Source organism: Nerophis lumbriciformis, linkage group LG04 (genome assembly GCF_033978685.3).
Source record: "Nerophis lumbriciformis linkage group LG04, RoL_Nlum_v2.1, whole genome shotgun sequence".
In the NCBI taxonomy this organism is placed as follows: domain Eukaryota; kingdom Metazoa; phylum Chordata; class Actinopteri; order Syngnathiformes; family Syngnathidae; genus Nerophis; species Nerophis lumbriciformis.
This window is the reverse complement of record NC_084551.2, coordinates 57,266,032-57,284,540: the sequence shown is the minus strand read 5'-3', so window position 1 is coordinate 57,284,540 and position 18,509 is coordinate 57,266,032. Positions and strand designations below refer to the sequence as shown.

The following is an 18,509-nucleotide window of genomic DNA, read 5'->3' as shown; positions in this document are numbered from 1 at the left end:
AGGGTGAAAAAATGGTTTGAAAAAACGGGAATGCCTGGAATTTTTTTGAACTTGGAAAAATGGTAGTTTGAATGTCCAGGATGAGTGGAATGTGTTGAAGGTGGAATGGTTGTAATCGGTTGAAAAATGTGGAAATGGAAGTTTGAAAAATGGCCAATTAATTTTAAAAGGGAAAAATGTCCCGGAAAACTTGGAATTCTGGGAAATCTGGGAATTTTTGGAATTTGTCAAGGGAATGCCCGTGATTCCCGAATAAGCTGAACAGTTTGAAGTTGGAACGCTTTGAATGGGGTGAAAAATGTGGGAATAGTGCAACTTGGAAAAATGTCCCATTCATTTCAATGGGAACTTCCTGGAAATTTGGGAATTTTAGGAAATGCGGGATTTTTTGAAAATAATTAGGAGCATGAATGAGCTGAATTGGTTGGTGTTGGAATTGTTTAACTCGGTCAAGAAATGTTGTAGTAAATGGTATAAGGGAATTTCGGGAAAATCGGAAAATAAAAATAAAAAAGTTACAAAAAAAAAGTGAATGTTCTGAATGGTTGGTGTTGGAATTTTTCAAATCAGTGGAAAAATGTTGAAGTAGTAACATTTTTAATTGCAAAATGGTACTAAGGAATTCCTGGAAAACTGGGAATTTTTCCAGTTAAAAAAAACTTTGTTTTTTGTCCTGATTAAGAAGAATGTTTGGAAGGTGGAACGCTTGAAATGGGTTGAAAAATGTGGAAGGAATAGTCGCCAGAAAAAAGGGTGAAAACATGGTTTGAAAAAAAACAGGAATCCTAGGAATTCCTGGAAATTTTTTTGAACTTGGAAAAATGATAGTTTGAGCGTCCAGGATGAGTGGAATGTGTTGAAGGTGGAATGGTTGCAATATGTTGAAAAATGTGGGAATAGTGCAACTTGGAAAAATGTCCCATTTATTTCAATGGGAACTTACTGGAAATTTGGGAATTTTGGGAAAGGCGGGATTTTTAAAAAATGATTAGGAGCATGAATGTCCTGAATGAGCTGAATTGGTTGGTGTTGGAATTGTTTAAATTGGTCAGGAAATGTTGTAGTAAATGGTATAAGGGAATTTCGGGAAAATCGGGAATTAAAAAAAAAAAAGTTACAAAAAAAAAAGTTACAATTTTTTTTGTTGTTGAATGTTCTGAATGGTTGGTGTTGGAATTTTTCAAATCGGTGGAAAAATGTTGCAGTAGTTACATTTTTAATTGAGAAATGGTATTAAGGAATTCCTGGAAAACCGGGAATTTTTCCAGTTAAAAAAACAACTTTGTTTTTTGTCCTGATTAAGAGGAATGTTTGGACGGTGGAACAGTTTAAGTGGGTTGACAAATGTGGAAGGAGTAGTCGCCAGAAAAAAGGGTGAGAAAATGGTGCGAAAAAACGGGAATCCTGGGAATTTGGGAATTTTGGGAAATGCGGGGTTTTTTGAAAATGATTAGGAGCATGAATGTCCTGAATGAGCTGAATTGGTTGGTGTTGGAATTTTTTAAGTCGGTGGAAAAATGTTGAAGTAGTAACATTTTTAAATATGGAAGGAGTAGTCGCAGGAATAAAGGGTGAAAAAATGGTTTGAAAAAACGGGAATCCCTGGAATTTTTTTTTACTTGGAAAAATTATAGTTTGAATGTCCAGGATGAGTGGAATGTGTTGAAGGTGGAATGGTTGGAATCGGTTGAAAAATGTGGAAATGGAAGTTTGAAAAATGGCCAATTAATTTTAAAAGGGAAAAATGTCCCGGAAAACTTGGAATTCTGGGAAATCTGGGAATTTTTGGAATTTGTCAAGGGACTGCCCGTGATTCCCGAATAGGCTGAACAGTTTGAAGTTGGAACGCTTTGAATGGGGTGGAAAATGTGGGAATAGTGCAACTTGGAAAAATGTCCCATTCATTTCAATGGGAACTTCCTGGAAATTTGGGAATTTTAGGAAATGCGGGATTTTTTGAAAATAATTAGGAGCATGAATGTCCTGAATGAGCAGAATTGGTTGGTGTTGGAATTGTTTAAATCGGTCAAGAAATGTTGTAGTAAAGGGTATAAGGGAATTTCGGGAAAATCTGGAATTAAAAAAAAAAAGTTACAAAAAAAAATATTTTTTTTTTTTTTTTTTGAATGTTCTGAATGGTTGGTGTTGGAATTTTTCAAATTGGTGGAAAAATGTTGAAGTAGTAACATTTTTAATTGAGAAATGGTATTAAGGAATTCCTGGAAAACCGGGAATTTTTCCAGTTAAAAAACAACTTTGTTTTTTTTCCTGATTAAGAAGAATGTTTGGACGGTGGAACGCTTGAAATGGGTTAAAAAATGTGGAAGGAGTAGTCGCCAGAAAAAAGGGTGAAAACATGGTTTGAAAAAACGGGAATCCTGGGAATTCCTGGACATTTTTTTGAACTTGGAAAAATGATAGTTTGAATGTCCAGGATGAGTGGAATGTGTTGAAGGTGGAATGGTTGGAATATGTTGAAAAATGTGGGAATAGTGCAACTTGGAAAAATGTCCCATTTATTTCAATGGGAACTTACTGGAAATTTGGGAATTTTAGGAAATGCGGGATTTTTAAAAAATGATTAGAAGCATGAATGAGCTGAATTGGTTGGTGTTGGAATTGTTTAAATTGGTCAGGAAATGTTGTAGTAAATGGTATAAGGGAATTTCGGGAAAATCGGGAATTAAAAAAAAAAAAGTTACAATTTTTTTTTTGAATGTTCTGAATGGTTGGTGTTGGAATTTTTCAAATCGGTGGAAAAATGTTGCAGTAGTTACATTTTTAATTGAGAAATTGTATTAAGGAATTCCTGGAAAACCGGGAATTTTTCCAGTTAAAAAACAACTTTGTTTTTGGTCCTGATTAAGAGGAATGTTTGGACGGTGGAACGCTTGAAATGGGTTGAAAAATGTGGAAGGAGTAGTCGCCAGAAAAAAGGGTGAAAAAATGGTCTGAAAAAACGGGAATCCTGGGAATTCCTGGACATTTTTTTGAACTTGGAAAAATGATAGTTTGAATGTCCAGGATGAGTGGAATGTGTTGAAGGTGGAATGGTTGGAATATGTTGAAAAATGTGGGAATAGTGCAACTTGGAAAAATGTCCCATTTATTTCAATGGGAACTTACTGGAAATTTGGGAATTTTGGGAAAGGCGGGGTTTTTAAAAAATGATTAGGAGCATGAATGTCCTGAATGAGCTGAATTGGTTGGTGTTGGAATTGTTTAAATTGGTCAGGAAATGTTGTAGTAAATGGTATAAGGGAATTTCGGGAAAATCGGGAATTAAAAAAAAAAGTTACAAAAAAAAAGTTTAAAATTTTTTTTTTGGAATGTTCTGAATAGTTGGTGTTGGAATTTTTCAAATCGGTGGAAAAATGTTGCAGTAGTTACATTTTTAATTGAGAAATGGTATTAAGGAATTCCTGGAAAACCAGGAATTTTTCCACTTAAAAAAACAGCTTTGTTTTTTGTCCTGATTAAGAGGAATGTTTGGACGGTGGAACAGTTGAAGTGGGTTGACAAATGTGGAAGGAGTAGTCGCCAGAAAAAAGGGTGAGAAAATGGTGCGAAAAAACGGGAATCCTGGGAATTTTGGGAAATGCGGGGTTTTTTGAAAATGATTAGGAGCATGAATGTCCTGAATGAGCTGAATTGGTTGGTGTTGGAATTTTTTAAGTCGGTGGAAAAATGTTGAAGTAGTAACATTTTTAAATATAGAAGGAGTAGTCGCAGGAATAAAGGGTGAAAAAATGGTTTGAGAAAACGGGAATCCCTGGAATTTTTTTTAACTTGGAAAAATGATAGTTTGAATGTCCAGGATGAGTGGAATGTGTTGAAGGTGGAATGGTTGGAATCGGTTGAAAAATGTGGAAATGGAAGTTTGAAAAATGGCCAATTAATTTTAAAAGGGAAAAATGTCCCGGAAAACTTGGAATTCTGGGAAATCTGGGAATTTTTGGAATTTGTCAAGGGAATGCCCGTGATTCCCGAATAGGCTGAACAGTTTGAAGTTGGAACGCTTTGAATGGGGTGAAAAATGTGGGAATAATGCAACTTGGAAAAATGTCCCATTCATTTCAATGGGAACTTCCTGGAAATTTGGAAATTTTAGGAAATGCGGGATTTTTTAAAAATGATTAGGAGCATGAATGTCCTGAATGAGCTGAATTGGTTGGTGTTGGAATTGTTTAAATTGGTCAAGAAATGTTGTAGTAAATGGTAAAAGGGAATTTCGGGAAAATCTGGAATTAAAAAAAAAAAGTTACAAAAAAAAAAATTTAATTTTTTTTTTTTAATGTTTTGAATGGTTGGTGTTGGAATTTTTCAAATTGGTGGAAAAATGTTGAAGTAGTAACATTTTTAATTGAGAAATGGTATTAAGGAATTCCTGGAAAACCTGGGATTTTTCAGTTTAAAAAAAAACTTGATTTTTTTTTTGTCCTGTTTAAGAGGAATGTTTGGACGGTGGAACGCTTGAAATGGGTTGAAAAATGTGGAAGGAGTAGTCGCCAGAAAAAAGGGTGAAAAAATGGTCTGAAAAAACAGGAATCCTGGGAATTCCTGGACATTTTTTTGAACTTGGAAAAATGATAGTTTGAACGTCCAGGATGAGTGGAATGTGTTGAAGGTGGAATGGTTGGAACATGTTGAAAAATGTGGGAATAGTGTAACTTGGAAAAATGACCCATTTATTTCAATGGGAACTTACTGGAAATTTGGGAATTTTGGGAAAGGTGGGATTTTAAAAAAATGATTAGGAGCATGAATGCCCTGAATGAGCTGAATTGGTTGGTGTTGGAATTGTTTAAATTGGTCAAGAAATGTTGTAGTAAATGGTATAAGGGAATTTCGGGAAAATCTGGAATTAAAAAAAAAAAGTTACAAAAAAAAAATTTAAATTTTTTTTTTTTGAATGTTCTGAATGGTTGGTGTTGGAATTTTTCAAATCGGTGGAAAAATGTTGCAGTAGTTACATTTTTAATTGAGAAATTGTATTAAGGAATTCTTGGAAAACCGGGAATTTTTCCAGTTAAAAAACAATTTTGTTTTTGGTCCTGATTAAGAGGAATGTTTGGACGGTGGAACGCTTGAAATGGGTTGAAAAATGTGGAAGGAGTAGTCGCCAGAAAAAAGGGTGAAAAAATGGTCTGAAAAAACAGGAATCCTGGGAATTCCTGGACATTTTTTTGAACTTGGAAAAATGATAGTTTGAACGTCCAGGATGAGTGGAATGTGTTGAAGGTGGAATGGTTGGAACATGTTGAAAAATGTGGGAATAGTGTAACTTGGAAAAATGTCCCATTTATTTCAATGGGAACTTACTGGAAATTTGGGAATTTTGGGAAAGGCGGGATTTAAAAAAAAATGATTAGGAGCATGAATGCCCTGAATGAGCTGAATTGGTTGGTGTTGGAATTGTTTAAATTGGTCAAGAAATGTTGTAGTAAATGGTATAAGGGAATTTCGGGAAAATCGGGAATTTAAAAAAAAAAAGGTACATTTTTTTTTTTTGAATGTTCTAAATGGTTGGTGTTGGAATTTTTCAAATCGGTGGAAAAATGTTGCAGTAGTTACATTTTTAATTGAGAAATGGTATTAAGGAATTCCTGGAAAACCGGGAATTTTTCCAGTTAAAAAAACAGCTTTGTTTTTGGTCCTGATTAAGAGGAATGTTTGGACGGTGGAACGCTTGAAATGGGTTGAAAAATGTGGAAGGAGTAGTCGCCAGAAAAAAGGGTGAGAAAATGGTGCGAAAAAACGGGAATCCTGGGAATTCCTGGGCATTTTTTTGAACTTGGAAAAATGATAGCTTGAGCGTCCAGGATGAGTGGAATGTGTTGAAGGTGGAATGATTTGAATAGGTTGAAAAATGTGGAAATGGAACTTTGAAAAATGGCCAATTAATTTTAAAAGGGAAAAATGTCCCGGAAAACTTGGAATTCTGGGAAATCTGAGAGGTTTTGGAATTCGTCAAGGGAAAGCCCGTAAAAGAGTTTGAAGTTGGAAGGGTTTGAATGGGGTGAAAAATGTGGGTGGGGTCTAGTTGTGAGTAATAACAGGTTTATTACACGTTAATAACACAAACTATAATAGTTATTAGGAGAAAAGATGTTTGCATGACAAATAAGTGGGACTGAGGTTGAAGAAGGGATGTTGAAATGTTAATAAGGTCCAAACATTGACAGACCCACAACAATGCAGCACAAAGCACAACAAACGGAAGCAGTTTGTATTGTAGCGCAGGAAAGTGAAGTTGCCTCATTGACACCCTCAAACATAACAAATAATAAATATCATCTTAGCGAAACGCGTCTTTTTGAATATAATACAGAAAGATATTTAAAAAAATAAAATGCTGCACATAAATATGAAGTGCAACAGCGGCCTCTAGTGGCCTAACTGATATATTCAACATTTACAAATACACCTATTTTACTTTAGGGCTGTCCTAACAAATCATTTATTATTATTTTGTTCCACTTTCAATGCTAAAATATCTATAGATTAACTTCAGATTCATCGGTTGACAAAAAGTTGGACTTTTTTAAAATGTTTTTATGCCCTTTTTGTCAAAGAAACCCGTTCTTTTTTTGCCAAAAAAAAAAAAATAAAACTCCACAAAACATGCAATATTTTCCTCCAAAAATGTTCAAAATGGATTATTTGATGTGAAGTAATTGGCGGCTTAAATTGGGCAACAATTCATAAGAACATTATTATTTTTTGAACAATGACAGTTAAAAAAATAAAAATAAATAAAAACACACACTAAAGGTCTCCAAAAGTGTTAAAAAAAAGAAGTCATAAATCAATATATAATATTTTTACCAAAGACTATAAAAATCGGAGCCGTTACCTCCCTGCTTGGCACTCAGCATCAAGGGTTGGAATTGGGGGTTAAATCACCAAAAATGATTCCCGGGCACGGCACCGCTGCTGCTCACTGCTCCCCTCACCTCCCAGGGGGTGATCAAGGGTGATGGGTCAAATGCAGAGGACACATTTCACCACACCTAGTGTGTGTGTGACTATCATTGCTACTTTAACTTTACTGTCAACGCCTAAATCTCTCAATGAGGGGTGTCAAAGTGCGCCCACAGTTACAATTTTAATGGACATTCTAAAAGTAATATTACAAAAAAAAAAAACATAAAAAGTAGAATAAAAGAGCAAACCGGTGAAATGTCAGCAGAAAACGTTGCAATGTTGACTCCAATAACACAAAACTGCCATGCAGGCTGTTTATTTTTTATTTTTTAAACTGTCATTGCTCCAAAAAAAAAAATAATGAACCAAAATCATCCATCCATCCATTTTCTACCGCTTAATCCCTTCGGGGTCGCGGGGGGTCGCTGGTGCCTATCTCAGCTACATTCGGGCGGACAAGTCACCACCTAACACTTTTATGAGTGGAATGCCCATAAATGTTAGTGTTTTTGTTTTTTTTAAACAGTCATTGCTCAAAAATATAATAATGAATCAAAATCAATGTTATGAATTACTGACCAAGTCAAGGCTGCAATTAGTTCACATCAAATATTCCACTTTGAAATCATTTTTAATAAAATATTGCATATTTTGTCTGTATGCCATAAAAAACAACTAAGTTTTCTTAGAAAATAAGACATAAAACAAACACACAAGTGAAAAAAATAATAATGAATAAATAAATAAAGATCTGAAGTTAATCTAGAGATTTAAGAGTTGAACTTAAAAAAATGTATGACTTTTTTTTAACAATTTTATGCGTGGGATGCCCATAAATGTTTTTTTGGTTTTTTTTAATAATAATGAATCAAATTAATGTTGTTATTAATTACTGACCAATTAGTTCCTACCAAATATTCCACTTTGAAATCATTTTTTAGGAAAATATTGCATATTTTGTCTGTATGCCATAAAAAAAACTCAGTTTTCTTAGAAAATAAGGCATAAAACAAACACACAAGTGAAAAAATTAATAAATAAAGAAGTTAATCTAGAGATTTAAGAGTTGAACTTAAAAAAAAATGTATGACTTATTTTTAACACTTTTATGAGTGGGATGCCCATAAATGTTAGTGTTTCATTTTTTAGGAAAATATTGCATATTTTGTCTGTATGTCATAAAAAAAAAAATGTTTTCTTAGAAAATAAGGCATAAAACAAACACACAAGCGGGAGGGAAAAAAAAAGATCTGAAGTTAATCTAGAGATTTAAGAGTTGAATTTAAAAAAATGTATGACTTATTTTTAACACTTTTATGAGTGGGATGCCCATAAATGTTAGTGTTTTTGTTTTTTTTAAACTGTCATTGCTCAAAAATATAATAATGAATCAAAATCAATGTTATGAATGACTGACCAAGTCAAGGCTGCAATTAGTTCACATCAAATATTCCACTTTGAAATCATTTTTAATAAAATATTGCATATTTTGTCTGTATGTCATAAAAAAACTAAGTTTTCTTAGAAAATAAGGCAAAAAACAAACACACAAGCGGAAAAAATTATAAAAAATCAATAACTTATAATGGATAGATAGATCTGAAGTTAATCTAGAGATTCAAAAGTTGAACTTAAAAAAACGTATTACTTTTTTTTAACAATTTTATGCGTGGGATCCCCACGCATTTTTTTTTTTTTTTTAATAATAATGAATCAAAATCAATGTTATGAATGACTGACCAAGTCAAGGCTGCAATTAGTTCACATCAAATATTCCACTTTGAAATCATTTTTTAGGAAAATATTGCATATTTTGTCTGTATGTTATGAACAGAGGTGTGGACTCGAGTCACATGACTTGGACTCGAGTCATGAATTTGATGACTTTAGACTCGACTTGACAAAATGTAAAAAGACTTGCAACTCGACTTAGACTTTAACATCAATGACTTGTGACTTCACTTGGACTTGAGCCTTTTGAATTGACATGACTTGACATGACTTGCTACTTTCCCCAAAACCCAAAGATGAAAAAGTTATTCGGGAGCGCTCCGTATTTTTCATTGTGTACTTGTCTATCAGCGTTGCGTGTGTCAGCTGGTGTGCTGTCAGTACAACAGTCAATCAAATTAGATCTACTTTGTTTTCATCACAGAGCATTCATCCAATCAAATTGCAGGACAACCAACGAAGAAGACATGTCCAAACCACACGCCAGTGAAAAATGATACCTAAAATAATTTTGTTTGGGTATAAAAATTACGAGGTGGTCAACACAAAACGGTTTGCAGTATGCAACACACGCGGTTCGAAAATTACTGATGGAGAGGCAACAACTTCCAACTTCGTCCGGCATTTGAAGTTGCACAAAGAACGGTAAGTTTTGAATGTAAGATAACGTTTATTGGCTAAGTAACGTGACTTTTATTTGCTGTGTAGTTAAATCAGTGAGGCTGTAAACTCACTGCTAACGTTATAACGTTATTGCAAACACGGGAATCTGTTGCAGTTCACTACCTTATTCATACTTTTTGTTCAGTGATTTTTTTTAAGCAGGGTTACGTTAGTCAATATATCACACGTAACGTTAGACGGCGGTCAGCAGCACCGCGTATTTAAGCCACCTAAAAAAAGACAAAAATAGTAAAATAAAGGTCAGTTAAAATGTATACTATATTATGAATATGTGTACCGTTTTAGCTAGCTTTCTGACATACTGTTGGTTGTTTACCTCAGTGGTCCCCAACCACCGGGCCGCGGCCCGGTACTGGTCCGTGGATCGATTGGTATCGGGCCGCACAAGAAATAATTTTTTTTTTTTCTTTTTTTAATTAAATCAACATAAAAAATACAAGATACACTTACAAGTAGTGCACCAACCCAAAACAACTCTCTCCCCCCTTTTGTTCTGGGCATTGAACATGAAGACTCTTCCTTCACTGTTCCGAGTGGCCATGAGAGTCTTGGCAGTGCCTGCCTCCAGTGCTCCAGTGGAGCGAGTTTTCAGCCATGGTGGCATCATACTACGCCCCCATCGTTCACAAATGACTGACAGACTCTTGGCTAATTTGGTCTTTTGCAAATGCAATGCAGCATAGGGCCCTGACATATAAAAAGTACAACTTTTTTGTTATGTTCACGTATATGTCATGTTTTTTCAATGTTAACACTTTTGTACAAATAAGTACATTTGCACTTTATTTTTCAATGTGTTTGTTCTGTAAAGGAATGAGTTAATGTTTAAAATGACTGGTTAATAGTGCTATTATAAAGTGCAATGTCAGCACAATTTTCTTTCCTGCAATTTAAAATGCACTTGTTTTAATAAATAAATACAGCGTTTGAAAAGCATACACAATCTGTGTTAATATATTAGTCTGTAGTTAAAAGGACTTGAAAGGACTCGAAACTCAAAATGCAGGACTTAGGACTTGACTTGAGACTTTCCAGTCTTGACTTTGGACTTGACTCGGGGCTTGCCTGTCTTGACTCGGGACTTGACTCGGACTTGAGGGCAAAGACTTGAGACTTACTTGTGACTTGCAAAACAATGACTTGGTCCCACCTCTGGTTATGAAATATTGAGATATTTAAAGCTCATATGAAATATACTACTTTGAAACATTATTGCATATTTTGTGTTCCTGCCATAATCAACAGGGTTTTCTTGAACAAAAAAGCATTAAACATAAAACTTTTTTTGTTTTGCTTTACATATTGACAGATGAACCTGAAGTTGGTCTAGAGATTTAAGTGTTGAATAACAATTCAATAAAAGAATGATGTCTGACTCATGTTGAACATGACGTGTTCCCAAGGCAGGTCAAAAGTATCTCACCTAGGCTGAAATAAACAAAAAACGAGTGCCGCTAGCAAAGGGAAGTCTAGGCAAAACAAACAGAATGCTGGATGACAGCAAAAACTTAAAAGTGTGGAGCAGAGACATCTGTCCATAAACAAAGTCCAGCACAACCTAAATAGTCTTGATGAATAGTCTTGATTACCAACAGAAGACAACAGGTGCGGGGACTAGCGCTCAAAAGGCAGGCGAGAAAACAGGAAGTGAAAACTACAAACTAGGAGCGCAGTACAGGAGCTGAAACACTAAACACAAGACAAAAGCCAACAAGTTAAAGTTAAAGTTAGAGTAGCAATGATTGTCACACACACACTAGTTGTAGTGAAATTTGTCCTCTGCATTTGACCCATCCCCTTGTTCCCCCCCTGGGACGTGAGGGGAGCAGTGGGCAGCAGCGGTGGCTACGCCCGGAAATCATTTTTGGTGATTTAACCCCCAATTCCAACGCCTGATGCCGAGTGCCAAGCAGGGAGGTAATGGCTCCCATGTTTATAGTCTTTGGTATGACTCGGCCGGGGTTTGAACTCACAACCTACCCATCTCAGGGCGGACACTCTAACCACTAGGCCACTGATTCCAAATAGATAACAGTAATTTCACCCGTTTGCTCGTTTATCCATCCATCCATCTTCAACCGCTTATCCGGAACCGGGTCGCGGGGACAACAGCTCCAGCAGAGACCCCCAGACTTCCCTCTCCAGAGCAACGTTAGCAACTTCCTCCTGGGGGATCCCCAAGCGTTCCCAGGCCAGAGAGGAGATGTAATCCCCCCATCTGGTCCTTGGCCTGCCGCAGGGTCTCCTCCCATGGGACGTGCAAGGAGGACCTCCCTAGGGAGACGCTGGTGAGGCATCCGCATGCAAGAGATGCCTGAACCACCTAAGCTGGCTCCTTTCCAAGCAAAGGAGCAGCGGCTCTACTCCGAGTCTCTCTCGGGTGACTCAACTTCTCACCCTATCTCTAAGGGAGATGCCAGTCACCTTTCTGAGGAAACTCATTTCAGCCGAGATCTTGTTCTTTCGGTCATGACCCACTCTTCATGACCGAAGGTGAGAGTAGGAATGTAGATAGCTCGGTAGACCGAGAGCTTTGCCTTCTGGCTCAGCTCTTTTAGTCCACTTTTTATGGGGTTTATTAAAGGCGTTTTAAAAATGGCCCCCAAGCCAAACTTTGGACAACTTTGATCTCAATCAATCAATCAATCAATTAAAGTTTATTTATATAGCCCTTATATAGCCAGTGTGAAGCGACTGGGATGGGAATCAGCACCTCCAAGTCCGAGTCCATGGTTCTCTCCCGGAAAAGGGTGGAGTGCCATCTCCGGGTTGGGGACGAGATCTTGGCCCAAGTGGAGGAGTTCAAGTACCTCGGAGTCTTGTTCACGAGTGGGGGAAGAGTGGATCGTGAGATCGACAGGCGGATCGGTGCGGCGTCTTCAGTAATGCGGACGCTGTATCGATCCGTTGTGGTGAAGAAGGAGCTGAGCCGGAAGGCAAAGCTCTCGATTTACCGGTCGATCTACGTTCCCATCCTCACCTATGGTCATGAGCTTTGGGTCATGACCGAAAGGACAAGATCACGGGTACAAGCGGCCGAAATGAGTTTCCTCCGCCGAGTGGCGGGGCTCTCCCTTAGAGATAGGGTGAGAAGCTCTGTCATTCGGGGGGAGCTCAAAGTAAAGCCGCTGCTCCTTCACATCGAGAGGAGCCAGATGAGGTGGTTCGGGCATCTGGTCAGGATGCCACCCGAACGCCTCCCTAGGAAGGTGTTTCGGGCACGTCCGACCGGTAGGAGGCCACGGGGAAGACCCAGGACACGCTGGGAAGACTATCTCTCCCGGCTGGCCTGGGAACGCCTCGGGATCCCCCGGGAGGAGCTGGACGAAGTGGCTGGGGAGAGGGAAGTCTGGGCTTCCCTGCTTAAGCTGCTTCCCCCGCGACCCGACCTCGGATAAGCGGAAGAAGATGGATGGATGAATGGATATATAGCCCTTAATCCCAAGTGTTTCAAAGGTCTGCACAAGCCACAACGACATCCTGGGCTCAGATCCCACATCACGGCAGGAAAAAACTCAATCCAATGGGCACATTGAGAAACCTCAGATCTCCCCCCGGGCGACCGGTGCAAGGGTTGTGGACTGGTTCTCGGTGTTCACATGCAATGAAACGCTGTGTTTATTTTGCCACGTGAATGACGTCCAGTTCTTCTCCGATCCGCAGTCGAGGGTGACGCCGGAGGGGGAGTTCCTTCCACTGGACAACCTGGACATCAATGTTGGTTTTGACACTGGCACTGACCGCATCTTCTTGGTGTCGCCGGTCACGATTGTCCACGAGATCGACGACCAGTCTCCTTTCTTCGAGATGGACCGCAAGACCCTGGAAAGCGAGAGCGAGCTGGAGGTGGTGGTGATACTGGAGGGAATGGTGGAGGCCACGGCCATGACCACGCAGTGCCGAAGCTCCTATCTGGCGTCCGAAATCCAGTGGGGTTACCGTTTTGAACCCGTGCTCTTCGAGAAGAGGGACCGCTACGAGGTGAGCCTCTATTCTTTCAAGTCTCACACTCCAGCAAGCATGGTTCATCTTTTCAAGGGACATGCTGACTGTACCTTAAAGCTGGGATGCCCAGTTTTGGCCCGAGGTGTTACTTGGTAGCTACCCCAGACTGGCTACCAAAATTTGATACATATTCATACTGACCTCTTTCAAGCTGCAAAATCATTGATGGTCAGTAAAGTGAAGTCTACGAAAAAGTTGTGACTTTCCCAGGGTCTATAGCAGGGATGGGCAAACTACGGCCCGATGGTCTTTTTAACCTGGCCCGCCAAATATTACAACAAAATTATGCAAAGATCTGTTCTGAGAATTGCCACAACAAAACTGATACTGGACTTTGACGTGTTGGCAAAAAAGGACCCTGCACCCACTGAAAGGGTGAAACCTGTAATACCATTTTTGGGTTTCCTCGAGGTCCTGACATGATCTTGTTGAAAATGGACCATGTTTGGGAAGTCTACTCTTAGTTCCAACAGATAAGATCTGCTTTCAAATGCATCATGTGTTAAATTTCAAAAGCCAACGTGGCCCTTGAGCCAAAAAGTTTGCCCACCCCTGGACTATAGAGACTACACGGGTCACCCGCGTCCTGTCATGTAAACAACACCTGGGAATGGACAAAATCTGCAGAAAATGACCTTTCTGAATGTCTTTCTCAGGACCTGTCATTTCAGGCTGTCATCTGGACTTACCTGTTCCACGTTGCCAATCAGACTCCTTTGTATCAATCAATCAGCCCTTAATCACAAGTGTCTCAAAGGGCTGCACAAGCCACACCCACATCCTGGGCTCAGATCCCACATCAGGGCAAGAAAAAAACTCAACCCAATGGGATGACAATGAGAAACCTTGGAGGGGACCACAGATGTGGGGACACCCCAAAGCCCCCCCCCGTTCTAGTCTTAGTATTATATTTGTCACATCTAGTCTTGGATTTAGTTTGGTCAGATCTAGTCTTAGACTTGGATTGGTCACATCCAGTCTTAGACTTAGATTGGTCACATCCAGTCTTAGACTTAGATTGGTCAGCTCTAGTCTTAGTATTAGATTGGTCACATCTAATATTACATTTAGATTGGTCACATCTAGTGTTAGACTTATATTGGTCACATCTAGTCCTAGACTTAGATTGTTCAGCTCTAGTCTTAGATTGGTCACATGTAGTCTTAGACTTAGATTGGTCAGATCTAGTCTTAGACTTACATTGGTCACATCTAGTCTTAGACTTTAGATTGGTCACATCTAGTCTTAGACTTAGATTGGTCAGATCTAGTCTTGGACTTACATTGGTCACATCTAGTCTTAGACTTACATTGGTCACATCTAGTCTGAGATTTATATTCGTCAGATCCAGTCTTAGACTTAGACTGGTGAAATCTAGTCTTAGACTGGTCACATCTAGTCTTAGACTTTAGATTGGTCACATCTAGTCTTAGACTTAAATTGGTCACATCTAGTTCTAGATTTAGATTGTTCAGCTCTAGTCTTAGATTGGTCACATCTAGTCTTAGACTTAAAACATTTACATCATGTGTTGTCTTCATTATAACACTTATATAAGACTTTTGCAGTCATTTTGATAGTAGGCTAATATAGACACTTACATCATGTGTTGTCTTCATTATAACACTTGTATAAGACTTTTGCAGTCATTTTGATAGTAGGCTAATATAGACACTTACATCATGTGTTGCCTTCATTATAACACTTATATAAGACTTTTAAAGTCATTTTGATAGTAGGCTAATACAGACACTTACATCATGTGTTGTCTTCATTATAACACTTATATAAGACTTTTAAAGTCATTTTGATAGTAGGCTAATACAGACACTTACATCATGTGTTGTCTTCATTATAACACTTATATAAGACTTTTGCAGTCATTTTGATAGTAGGCTAATATAGACACTTACATCATGTGTTGTCTTCATTATAACACTTATATAAGACTTTTGCAGTCATTTTGATAGTAGGCTAATATAGACACTTACATCATGTGTTGTCTTCATTATAACACTTGTATAAGACTTTTGCAGTCATTTTGATAGTAGGCTAATATAGACACTTACATCATGTGTTGCCTTCATTATAACACTTATATAAGACTTTTGCAGTCATTTTGATAGTAGGCTAATATAGACACTTACATCATGTGTTGTCTTCATTATAACACTTATATAAGACTTTTAAAGTCATTTTGATAGTAGGCTAATACAGACACTTACATCATGTGTTGTCTTCATTATAACACTTATATAAGACTTTTAAAGTCATTTTGATAGTAGGCTAATACAGACACTTACATCATGTGTTGTCTTCATTATAACACTTATATAAGACTTTTGCAGTCATTTTGATAGTAGGCTAATATAGACACTTACATCATGTGTTGTCTTCATTATAACACTTGTATAAGACTTTTGCAGTCATTTTGATAGGCTAATATAGACACTTACATCATGTGTTGCCTTCATTATAACACTTATATAAGACTTTTAAAGTCATTTTGATAGTAGGCTAATACAGACACTTACATCATGTGTTGTCTTCATTATAACACTTATATAAGACTTTTAAAGTCATTTTGATAGTAGGCTAATACAGACACTTACATCATGTGTTGTCTTCATTATAACACTTATATAAGACTTTTGCAGTCATTTTGATAGTAGGCTAATATAGACACTTACATCATGTGTTGTCTTCATTATAACACTTGTATAAGACTTTTGCAGTCATTTTGATAGTAGGCTAATATAGACACTTACATCATGTGTTGCCTTCATTATAACACTTGTATAAGACTTTTGCAGTCATTTTGATAGTAGGCTAATATAGACACTTACATCATGTGTTGCCTTCATTATAACACTTATATAAGACTTTTGCAGTCATTTTGATAGTAGGCTAATATAGACACTTACATCATGTGTTGCCTTCATTATAACACTTATATAAGACTTTTAAAGTCATTTTGATAGTAGGCTAATACAGACACTTACATCATGTGTTGCCTTCATTATAACACTTATATAAGACTTTTAAAGTCATTTTGATAGTAGGCTAATACAGACACTTACATCATGTGTTGTCTTCATTATAACACTTATATAAGACATTTAAAGTCATTTTGATAGTAGGCTAATATAGACACTTACGTCATGTGTTGCCTTCATTATAACACTTATATAAGACTTTTAAAGTCATTTTGATAGTAGGCTAATATAGACACTTACGTCATGTGTTGCCTTCATTATAACACTTATAAGACTTTTAAATGTTGTCTTTTTCAACGTTTTGGGTTGCCGACCCCTGAACTAGACGTCATCATCACTGGCGTATAGTGGTGATGAAAACCACGGCAACACAGAACTCTGAATACAGCGGTCTGAGTGGAATCCACACATACCCACTTGGAGTAGCCTCCTGCTCTAAACAACAAAAAAGACCCAAGTTGATTTGTTACAGTTTGTCCCTGGCGCAGGTTGCTGAAAACTGTTCTTTTCCTCATCCAGGTGGACTACTCGTTCTTCCATCGAACGTACGAGATCCCCGACACACCTTTGTGCAGCGCTAAAGAGCTGGAGGAGCTCAAGTTTACCCCAAGCTGGCGCTCGTCCTTCTGCTATGAGAATGAAGTGGCCCCTGAGGCGGAACCCCAACGGGACCCCGAGTGTCCTGCCCCAGGGGCCACCAGACCGGCGCAGCATCTCCACTACTAGTGAGGAGCATCCTGGAGGGGAAAGTCTGGTTCGCCTGAGACGTGGTGACCCCCCCGTTGTCTGATTGGTCCTGGCAGTCTTGCGCAATCATCAAGTCCCAACCTGGCCCATCAGCACCGCAGCACAGCACACTCTAGTGGCTGCGCCTTGCAACTGCACCCATTCAGACTTTGGTATGCAGTGAACGTTGGCGTCTCCTCTCAGGTGCGCCTCAGCACTCTGCTGATTTATCAGGACTGTTTCCGTGTGGTAAGTATATTTGGCAAGGCATCCATTACATGGAGCTACGAACCTGCAGCAATTTTTGTAGCTTTTTCATGTAATTACTGTCTGTTTGTTGTTATTCTACAAAGCCCAAAAGCAGTGAAGTTGTCAGGTTGTGTAAATGGTCAATAACAACAAATCCTTTTCAACTTATATTCAATTGAATAGACTGCAAAGACAAGATATTTCATGTTCACACTGACAAACTTTCTTCTTTTCTGCAAATATTAGCTCATTTGGAATTTGATGCCTGCAACATGTGTCAAAAAAGCTGGCACAAGTGGCAAAAAAGAGTGAGAAAGTTGAGGAATGCTCTTATTTGGAACATCCCACAGGTGAACAGGCTAATTGGGAACAGGTGGGTGCCATGATTGGGTATAAAAGCAGCTTCCATGAAATGCTCAGTCATTCACAAACAAGGACGGGGCGAGGGTCACCACTTTGTCAACAAATGCCTGAGCAAATTGTTTAAGAACAACATTTCTCAAGCAAGGAATTTAGGGATTTCACCATCTACGCTCCGTAATATCATCAAAAGGTTGAGAGAATGTGGAGAAATCACTGCACGTAAGCCATGATATTACGCACCTTGGATCCCTCAGGCATTAAAAAGCCACATCAGTGTGTAAAGGACATCACCACATGGGCTCAGGAACACTTCAGAAAACCACTGTCAGTAACTACAGTTGGTCGCTACATCTGTAAGTGCAAGTTAAAACTCTACTATGCAAAGCCACAGCCATTTATCAACAACACCCGGAAACGCTTCGCTGGGCCCGAGCTCATCTAAGATGGACTGATGCAAAGTGGAAAAGTGTTCTGTGGTTTGACGAAACTTCATTTATTTTTTTTTGCAAATAATCATGAACTTAGAATTTAATGGAAGCAACACATGGCAAAAACTGCATTTTTACCACTGTGTTACATGACCTTTCCTTTTAACAACACTCGGTAAAGGTTTGGGAACTGAGGAGACACATTTTTGAAGTGGAATTCTTTCACATTCTTGCTTGATGTACAGCTTAAGTTGTTCAACAGTCTCCCTTCTCATATTTTAGCCTTCACACATTTTCAATGTCTGGACTACAGGCAGGCCAGTCTAGTACCTGCACTCTTTTACTATGAAGCCACGCTGTTGTAACAGCTGGCTTGGCATTGTCTTGCTGAAATAAGCAG

General features: G+C 38.3%; 1 protein-coding gene across 2 annotated transcripts in view; it reads left to right on the top strand.

The window, feature by feature from the left end:
• The window catches only part of kcnj14 (potassium inwardly rectifying channel subfamily J member 14), a 39,814-nt gene extending 22,340 nt beyond the window's left edge, over positions 1 to 17,474 (top strand). For both annotated transcript variants that reach the window (XM_061958134.2, XM_061958126.2), the window contains exons 4-5: positions 13,006 to 13,323; positions 16,863 to 17,474. In XM_061958134.2, the coding sequence (XP_061814118.2) occupies positions 13,006 to 13,323; positions 16,863 to 17,069 (525 nt within the window). In that variant the 3' untranslated portion in view covers positions 17,070 to 17,474. The remainder of the gene's footprint in view (positions 1 to 13,005; positions 13,324 to 16,862) is intronic.
• Positions 17,475 to 18,509: the final 1,035 nt, after the last annotated feature.